This window comes from Lynx canadensis, chromosome B4 (assembly GCF_007474595.2).
Source record: "Lynx canadensis isolate LIC74 chromosome B4, mLynCan4.pri.v2, whole genome shotgun sequence".
Taxonomy (NCBI): Eukaryota; Metazoa; Chordata; class Mammalia; order Carnivora; family Felidae; genus Lynx; species Lynx canadensis.
Window position 1 is genome coordinate 42,947,154 of NC_044309.1, and position 10,124 is coordinate 42,957,277.

General features: G+C 42.2%; 1 protein-coding gene across 1 annotated transcript in view; it reads left to right on the plus strand.

Annotated features, from left to right (window-relative positions):
* The window catches only part of A2ML1 (alpha-2-macroglobulin like 1), a 42,445-nt gene extending 32,719 nt beyond the window's left edge, over nucleotides 1-9,726 (plus strand). Inside the window, 8 exon segments of the mRNA XM_032593768.1 lie at nucleotides 1,246-1,460; nucleotides 5,234-5,449; nucleotides 5,619-5,746; nucleotides 5,899-5,989; nucleotides 6,329-6,397; nucleotides 7,263-7,365; nucleotides 7,806-7,847; nucleotides 9,311-9,726. Of these exon segments, the coding sequence (XP_032449659.1) occupies nucleotides 1,246-1,460; nucleotides 5,234-5,449; nucleotides 5,619-5,746; nucleotides 5,899-5,989; nucleotides 6,329-6,397; nucleotides 7,263-7,365; nucleotides 7,806-7,846 (863 nt within the window). The 3' untranslated portion in view covers nucleotide 7,847; nucleotides 9,311-9,726.
* The last annotated feature ends 398 nt before the right edge of the window (nucleotides 9,727-10,124 follow it).

Genomic DNA, 10,124 nt, shown 5'->3' on the forward strand with positions numbered 1-10,124 from the left:
TCACTCTTCTTTTTTTTAATTTAATTTTTTTTTTAATTTACATCCAAATTAGTTAGCATATAGTGCAACAATGATTTCAGGAATAGATTTCTTAGTGCCCCTTACCCATTTAGCCCTTTCCCCATCCCACAACCCCTCCCGTAACCCTCAGTTTGTTCTCCATATTTATGAGTCTCTTCTGTTTTGTCCCGCTCCCTGTTTTTTATATTATTTTTGCCCCCCTTCCCTTATGTTCATCTGTTTTGTCTCAAAGTCCTTGTATGAGTGAAGCCATATGATTTTTGTCTTTCTCTGACTAATTTCACTTAGCATAATACCTTCCAGTTCTATCCACGTGGTTGCAAAGGGCAAGATTTCATTCCTTTTGATGGCTGAGTAATACTCCATTGTATATAAATACTACATCTTCTTTATCCATTCATCCGTCGATGGACACTTGGATTCTTTCCATACTTTAGCTATTGTTGATAGTGCTGCTATAATCATGGGGGTGCATGTGTCCCTTTGAAACAGCACCCCTGTATCCCTTGGATAAATGCCTAGTAGTATAATTGCTGGGTCCCAGGGTAGTTCTATTTTTACTTTTTTGAGGAAGCTCCATCCTGTTTTCCAGAGTGGCTGCACCAGCTTGCATTCCCATAGCTTTCGCTCTTTTTATTTCCATTTGCTCATCCCTTTCTTTGAGTTATCTGTCATCTTGGTTGTCCTAGAGTTCTGTTTTAGTCTCATCTTCTATTTGCTCACCCTCATTAGCATTTTTCTATGATTTCTCAGAGTTCTTACGCATATCCTGTCATTTTTATTCTTAAAATGTTAAACTGTTGATTAGGTAAAATAAAGGCTAAAAAATTAACAAAATTCTACACGCCAAAAACATGCCCCCAAACACATAAGATTCTTGTAAGTTTCTACTTACCTATCTCCACTGGCATTAGAATTTATAAATTAACAAGAGTGGTTTTCATGTGATTGCTGGAGGCATTTGTTGACACTCTCAGCTTCACCTCGAGGAATTATGGATGGCTCTACACACACACACACACACACACACACACACGTATACACACACATCCCTGTGTAAATATAATGGCCAATACACCCGAAGATTCTGAGAAATATTTTTTTTCTAACTCATGATTAATTTTTGGCTGGTGCTTGCTCTGCTCTGAGGTGTAGCATTTACACATTGAATATGGGAAATCATCTCCTTCTAAGACCTTCCTGATTATGCTTCTTTCTCCACAGGAGAGTCCGTTCACTGGAGCCAAAAGCCTACTCGGTCCCAGGATGCCAGACCTTGGTCTGAGCCTGAGGCTGTAGATGTGGAACTTACAGCATATATCTTATTAGCCCAGCTTAGCAAAGCCAGCCTGACTCAAAAGGAGATAGCCAAGGCCACTGCCATAGTGGCTTGGTTGGCCAAGCAACGCAACGCATATGGGGGCTTCTCTTCTACTCAGGTAAATAACCCACTCTCCAACCTCGACTTATCAGGTAGTATTAGGTCCTGTGTGGAGAGAGGACAAAACAACAAACAAACAAAAACAAGACAAAAAAACTATTGCCCTTGACTTCTAGGTCAAGAGACGTATAATTCTATAGGGAGGGAAGAAAAACGTGTGAAAAATATATAGGGTTCATAACAACGGGTCATATGAACACAAAAATAGTACTATATGTACTTAATTCTCTTCCTTTGTAGAGTATGAAACATAATGGAATAGAGAGAAACATTATAAGATCAGTGTTTTATGTGTGAATAGGACATATATAATTATGGCTAAATTATACATTAACAGATTAGAAAGCCAATTATGGAGTCAGAAACATAAAAGCAAGATTTTACAGGTATACTTCCTTCTGTTGCAGGTATTGGGAAGCTAGTAAGATATACAGTTTCTACTTTAAAAAGTTCACAAACTAGCTCTTTCCGCCATCTTTTCGTGCCGCCATAACAGTGCACATGAATGTCCTGGCAGAGGCTCTCAAGAGCATTGACAATGCTGAAAAGAGAAGCAAACACCAGGTTCTTATTGGGTCATGCTCCAAAGTCATCGTCTGATTTCTAACTGTGATACTGAAGCATGGTTGCATTGGCGAATTTGAAATCATCGATGCTCACAGAGCTGGGAAAATTATTGGAAACCTCATGGGGGGTGGGGGGGAGGCTAAACAAGTGTGGAGTGATCAGCCCCAGGTTTGATGTACAGCTCAAAGGTCTAGAAAAATGGCAGAATAATCTGCTCCCCTCCTGCCAGCTGGTTTCATTGTACTGACAACCTCAGGTGGCATCATGGACCATGAGGAAGCAGGATGAAAACACACAGGAGGGAAAATCCCGGGAATTCTTTTCCTAGGGATAGAATATGCTCATGCAAATAAAATGCCTCACTGGACTCTTAAAAAAAAAAAGTTCACAAACTAGAAGTAAAGTTAGGAAAAGCTCTATAACGACAGAGCAGGATTTGGTTATACCAGAAAGGAACAAAAGATACAAAATAATGCACTTAAAAAGGGAAAGAGAGCTTACAACAACTTGAAGGATAAGAAAAGTCTTCAGGGGAGTAGCATTTGAGGTAGATCTAAAAGCATAGGCAGGGGCACCTGACAGGCTCAGTTGGTAGAGCATGTGACTCTTGGTCTTGGAGTCGTGAGTTCAAGCCCCATGTTGGGTGTCGAACCTACTTACAAACAAACAAATAAATAAAAGGATATGTAACATTTGGAGGGACAACTATTACAAGGAAGGAGAAATGGCATGAGCAGAGACAACAGTTTGCAAAAGTATAGAATGACTGTCGGGAAAACTGGGTTAGCCAATGCATAACGGGACCTCAGTTTAGAAAGTTCGGACAGGTTTATACCATGGAGGGCCCTTGTGTATCAGACTCAAGATTTTGCCCATTCTGAGAAGCTATTAATTTTTTTAACTTTGTGTCAGAAAGATTAACCTGTTACTTACTGTTACTTAGTGTAGGGGATGGTTCTGAAGAGAGAGACACTGGATTTGAAGAGATAGGACACTCTTTCATTTGTCTAGGTTAGGGGTAAGGAGAACTTGAATTTGGTGGCAGTTGGGAAAAAGATGTAAAATCGCATGATATATTCAAATAGTATCATAAAAATCGTCTTAGATGATTATACAGAGACTAGTCATTAATTCATTTGTGCTGCAAATGTTATTAAATACGTACCATATCTGACTCACTGATCATACAAAATACTCAAAAAAACATATTTCTTGTCTTTGTAAAGATTGTATTCTGACTCGTTGAAATTAGGGCCAGTTTCGTTGAGGGTATAACATGTAAATTAGACCTGGAAAAAGAATATATTCTAACTGATGAACTGTCTGGTAAAGATGTTAAGAGCACTGAAACTGAATATGGTAATGCCTTAATAGGAATTTAAAAAAAATTATATGGCACTGGGGCACCTGGGTGGCTCAGTCACTTGGGTGTCTGACTCTTGATTTTGGCTCAGGTCATGACCCCAGGGTCGTGAGATTGAGCCCTGCATCGGACTCTGCACTGAACGTAGAGCCTGCTTGAGATTCTCTCTCTCTCTCTCTCTCTCTCTCTCTCTCTCTCTCCTCCTCCCCTGATTGCACTCTCTCTTTCTAAATAAATAAATTAATTAATTAATTAAATGGTACTATCCTTCCTTCCTTCAAGGAAATTCTTGGCCAAAGATCAGGAAGGACTTCTTTCTTGCTGAGCCCTAAATAATTATGATATACAATTTCAGAACACTGTGAGTGAAGTGTTTAGAACTCTCAGTGACAGATACATGTCAGAATTGTTTTCTAATAAAATCCTTAGCTATTACAAGAAGGCACATGTCACCCACAGTGGTTTTTCAGCCAGAGATGAGGTCTCGTTTCTTGAATTGTTTCCACATATTGGAGCAATAAGGACCTTTTGGGATCAAGTTCATGGAGAGTAGATAAAAAGTTGTTTGTAGATAGTCAAGCTGCATAGGAATCACTTGTTCGCAGCTTCCCCAGAGTGGGTGACCTGCCTTCCTGTTTTTTCAAAAAAAATTTTTTTTAATATTTATTTTTTTTAAGAGACAGAGTGCAAGTGGGGAAGGGGCAGGGAGCGAGAGGGAGACACAGAATCCGAAGCAGGCTCCAGGCTTGGAGCTGTCAGCACAGAGCCCGACGCGGGGCTCGAACCCACCAGCCGTGAGATCATGACCTGAGCCGAAGTCGGACGCTTAACCGACTGAGCCACCCAGGCTTTTATACGACAGTATGATGTCTAAATACAGCTGTTCTTTTTCATTTGGGATAGGAAGATGTGGGGTTCCCTTATTCTGTAGATACTGTACAAAGTGTCGAGCATGTAGATATTCTCATAGCAGTAAAATATAGCAATTTGCTGGACATCTCGTTCTGTTTTTTCTTTCCTCTAGTTGTCACTTATATAAATCATATTTTCAGAATGGAAAAGTTCTGATGCCTTGCCTTCTTGGTGGCAGCTTATCTGTCTTCTATCCAAGTGAAGAAAAGATGGTCACATGGCACAGCGGCGAAGAAGCCTTAGTTCGCAAGGAAGGGTACCCTGATATCCTCTCCAGCTGTGCCATAGAAGATCATCACAGAGCTAAATGACTTTGAAGAATGTGCAATTTTTAGGGCTATTATGTTACTGCTATTTCCTCTCCAAATAAGGAAACTGTAAAATATATACTGAACAGTTACCCACTTGCTTCTAACTATAGCCCATTCTGAAGCTAGGTTTGGTTGAAGACGAATATGAGATGAACCCGATAACCTATAGATGTGTCATAACAACTTGATGACAATTTTCTAGACAGACAAGATATGATTTCTATGTCGGTTTCCCCGGCATTGATGAATGTGGCTCTTACATACTTAGAAGAGGCGTCGTCAGCGGGGCGCCTGGGTGGCTCAGTCGGTTAGGCGGCCGACTTGGGCTCAGGTCATGATCTCGCGGTCTGTGAGTTTGAGCCCCGCGTCGGGCTCTGTGCTGACAGCTCAGAGCCTGGAGCCTATTTTGGATTCTGTGTCTCCCTCTCTCTGACCCTCTCCCATTCATGCTCTGTCTCTCTCTGTCTCAAAAATAAACGTTAAAAAAAAAATTTTAGAAAAAAAAAGAAGAGGCGTCATCGACACTAGTGAACAGCCAGACACGTAGGTTATCGGGTTATTTGAAGTTAATTCCAGTGGCTCACAAAATGTAAGCATATGCCCCACCGTTTTCTTCAGGATACTGTAGTTGCCCTCCAAGCTCTTGCCAAATACGCCACCACTGCCTATGTGCCGTCTGAGGAAGTCAACCTGGCTGTGAAATCCAGTGAGAATTTCCAGCGTGCTTTCAACATTCAGGCTGCCAACCGGTTGGTATTTCAGCAGGAGACTCTACCTAATATCCCTGGAGCGTATACCTTGGAGGCCTCGGGCCAGGGCTGTGTCTACGTGCAGGTAAGCAGAGATCCATGAGAAAGAACCAGCATGCATTGGGAAGGAGAGCCTGCGGGCGTCTTTGCCTCCAGTCGAACCTCCTGTCTCATTTGTGAAGAGAGTAGTTTGAGCTGTGCAATAGTTAAAGTTCTTCCCAGCTCTGATTTGGTAATCTATTTCCTCCTGCTAGACGGTGCTGAAATACAACATCCCCCCTCCTAAATTTGCGGATACCTTTAGTCTTAGTGTAGAAGTGGGAAAGGATACATGTGAGCAAGTTACTTCACCTCGATCCTTGGTGCTTACTATCCACACCAGGTGAGAAAAGCTGAGCTGGTGGGGGGGGCACCCGGATCATAGAAGCTGAGGTGTGTGTGTGTGTGTGTGTGCGCGCGCGCACGTTGGGGCTACAGAGTCTGCTAAGAGTGAAAATAACGGGTTGACACAGATGTACCTCTTTCTGCCCTTAGTTATGTGGGGAGTCGCGGCTCTTCCAATATGGCCATTGTAGAAGTGAAGATGCTTTCTGGGTTCAGTCCCATGGAGGGCACCAATCAGTTAGTAAGTCTGTTCTTTCTTCTTCATTTAACAAGGTCTGAAAGGACATAACATGATCCCTAAAAAGCTGGTGAAATGGGCTTCATGGTATATCTATCTATCTATCTATCTATCATCTATCTATGCATGTATATATACAACTCATAATTACATTATTTCAATGGGCTGCAAAAGTGCATCAGATGTGTTAAATGGAAACTGGAATCATCTTGGTTCCTTTGTCTTACCTTTTCCACAGTATATATTGTTTCCTTGATCATGACAGAGCTTTGGTATAGTACCCTAGGGGATAGGGAAGCCTCTGGATCTTAGTCTGTTTTATTTTCCCCTTTTCTTATTTAGCTTCTCCAACAACCACTGGTGAAGAAGGTTGAATCTGGAACTGACGTACTGAACATTTACTTGGAAGAGGTAGGTGTTCAGAAACTGAACCCAAGAGCTTGATTCCTTATGTAGCTTTGCAACTTCCCTTTTAATCTGCATATACTGGTGTCACATGCACAGGGATGAGGGAACTGAGAGAATGGGTCTGAAGCCATGAGGTGAATTCTACCTCCATGTTGTTTACTATAAAATATTCTTATTCACCTCCAGGGCAGTACTAACAGATACATCATGCTAGCCATCTATGTCATTTATTTTTTTTAAGTTTATTTATTTATTTTGAGAGGGGGTAGGGGCAAAGAGAGAGGGAGAGAGAACCCCAAGCAAGCTCCGCCCTGTCGGCGTAGAGCCTGATGTGGGGCTCGATCCCAAGAACCATGAGATCGTGACCTGAGCCGAAATCAAGAGTCGGACACTTAACCAACTAATCCACCCAGGCTCCCCGCTATCTATGTCATTTAAAAATGTATCGGCCAGGATGTGACTATTTTAAAATAAGGTGGTCAGGAAAGGCCTCTCTGAGGAGATGTTACCTGATCAGAGACCTGAAGGAAGAGAGAAAACCACTAGGAAGCAAAGAGCCTTTAAAAAAAAGAAAGATTCTGTTCCTTTGGCCACTTCAATTAATTTAGTGGAGGAACCATGGGTTAGAGTAGACCAAGAATGGAGGGGACTTTGTCACAAGAAGGCCAGGAAGCCGTAAGATCCTAAGAAGAAAGAGTCAGGAAGTCGGCAGAAGCCAACATCTTGAAGACTGGCCTAGGGCAAGAAGAGACAGGTAGAAGGGTTTCAGGAGATTTGGGTGAAGACAAGAGTCTTTTAATCTCCGCATTACAGAGAGTGTTATTTTCTCTTTAGTTTTGATATGATGTTTTGTCTTTCTTCTCCACAGCTGAATAAGAAGACTCAGGCCTTTACCTTCACCATCAGCCAACGTATGTTGGTCACTAACCTGAAACCAGCAACCATCACGGTCTATGACTACTACCTCCCAGGTGAGGGCTGAGCTCTATTGTATCTCCCAACGTAGTTCTACCTCGCTCTTCATGCTATCTCCCCTAATTTTACAGATACTCTTTCCCAAGCAAGTAGCATATAATTACATTATTTGACCTCCCAAAACATTGCATTTTAACTGTATGTCATTTTTAAAAGTCTTCTGCACTAGCGATGTTTTACGATGGTCCACAGACCAAAAGGACAAGAGGGACCCTTGTTCTTTAAGGCCTGACTATTCTTAATGTTTTTGCTGCGATTAAGAATTTACCACAACAGTAGTGTTTGGAACTTTCCCGTAATTCGGAATATGCTCATAATATGCTCATCGCGTCTAGGGATCTTCTGGACAGGGTTAAAGCAGTAGCTTTTATGAAGTACTTTCTCTTTGAATGCATGAGGGCCCTTATGTAATAATATATGTCCTTTCATCTTACAGGTGAACAGGCAACAATTCAGTACTCTGATCCTTGTGAATGAGGTAAGGATGAGCTTTTGCGGTAGGGTGATAGTATTCAAAAGTTAAGGGACCTTCTTCTGAGTTATGTTATTACCTTCGGGGAGCTAGTTTTTGATAGAAAGTGGGCTTTCCTTTTTTCTTTTTCCTTTTTTTAAATCTTAAATCCTTTTTCCTTCTTGAAGTAAGCTTTACATCCATCATGGGGCTCAAACTCACGACGCTGAGATCAAGAGTCACATGCTCTACTGACCGAGCCAGCCACATACCCCCTTTTTTTGGTCCTAAACTTTTTTTTTTAATTTTTTTTCATGTTTATTTTTATTTTTGAGAGATACAGAGACAGAATGTGAGTGGGTTAGGGACAGAGAGCGAGGGAGACACAATCTGAAGCAGGCTCCAGGCTCTGAGCTGTCAGCACCGAGCCTGACGTGGGGCTTGAACTCACGGACTGAGAGATCATGACCTGAGCCAAAGTCAGACACTTAACCCACTGAGCCACCCAGGCACCCCGGTCCTAAACTCTTTTTTTTTTTTTAAATTTTTTTTCAACGTTTTTATTTATTTTTTTTTGGGACAGAGACAGAGCATGAACGGGGGAGGGGCAGAGAGAGAGGGAGACACAGAATCGGAAACAGGCTCCAGGCTCCGAGCCATCAGCCCAGAGCCTGACGCGGGGCTCGAACTCACCGACCGCGAGATCGTGACCTGGCTGAAGTCGGACGCTTAACCGACTGCGCCACCCAGGCGCCCCACCCCGGTCCTAAACTCTTAAAGAAAGAATAATAATCTTAGGTCACACCAGAAAAAGTTAATAGTGGCATTTGTGGGAGGGGTTCTATGTGGTTTTTAAAAACAAGATTTTCTTCTGATTGAAATTGATGAATTTTTAAAATTATTTTTACATTCTACATCTTTGTTATATAAAAATACTAAGGGAAAAGTAAAGATTATCTGATCCTGCTCCTCTGAGATAACACTATTAATAATCTCATTGCGCATTCAGGAGATTTTCTTGTAGGTAGGAAAAAGCTGAGGGAGCACCTGGATGGCTCGATCGGTAGAGCATGTGACTCTTGATCTCCGGGTTGGGAGTTTAAACTCACCTTGGGTGTAGAGATAACTTTATTTATTTATTTATTTATTTATTTATTTTTTAAATGTTTATTTTTGAGACAGAGAGAGACAGAGCATGAGTGGGGGAGGGGCAGAGAGAGAGGGGGACACAGAATCCGAAGCAGGCTCCAGGCTCTGAGCTGTCAGCCCAGAGTCCGACTCGGGGCTCGAACTCACAAACCGTGAGATCATGACCTGAGCCGAAGTCGGAAACTTAACCGGCTGAGCCACCCAGGTGCCCCTAGAGAAAACTTAAAAAAAAAAAAAAAAAAAATTAAACAAATAAATAGATAGGAAAAACTCTTTTACATTCATGAAGACTTTCTGAGTATAATGATATCTTTTTTCCCCCCCCCCCCCCCCCCCCCCAGGATAGAAGTTGGAAAGAGACTAATTTAATCCCCCGTGACATTACTGGACAACATTCTTCTGCCTCTTAAAGCAAAACTCATTCAATCAACTAATTTGATTTCTCTGATTGACTACTGAGTGTGTAACAGATGAGCAGGCTTGAACCTCAGCTACTTTCTTCCACTTCACAGATGCATAGGTGCCGGAATAAAGGGTTGGGGCGGGGGGATGGGCTCGGAATAATCACCCCAGGGAAGAATTACCTGGAAAAGACCCCTGGGGGAGGAGATGTGATTTAGCCACAGGGGGGACTCTCCAGAGAAGATTTGGAAGTAGAGGGGGATCCAGGGAAGATAAAAATGTCTTTCCGGAGGTTAAATCTAAGGGGAGATGTAATTTAGCGCTTTGGGAGTAGATGAAAAAAAGTTTTTTCCTTAAAAAGAAAACCCGTGTCCTTGACTCTGTGTGTCTTGCTATGGCTCCCAAAGGTTTTGTTGAAAGATAATAATCATCCTTTAACCAGAACTCATATTTTGGCTTCCTCTTTAAACCTTTTGACCCAGACACGTCAGAGAATCGTCTTGCCGATTCTGGGAGGGGTCAGAGAGTCCCAATTAAGGGATTGTGTTCAGCCAGCTGTCACTGCAGGGCAAAATAGTGATTGATAACAAGAGAAGTGGCTGGCCAGGATTCCCTATCTCTGCGCTTCTCCTTCAGGATTCCCCCAGCCTCTTCCGCTAGGGGATACCTATCTTTGTGTAAGCTGTTTCTGGAAGCAATGTTTTTGTTTTAGAAACGGGTCTGGAGGCAAAGGTATGGGGGGGAAAGAGATGA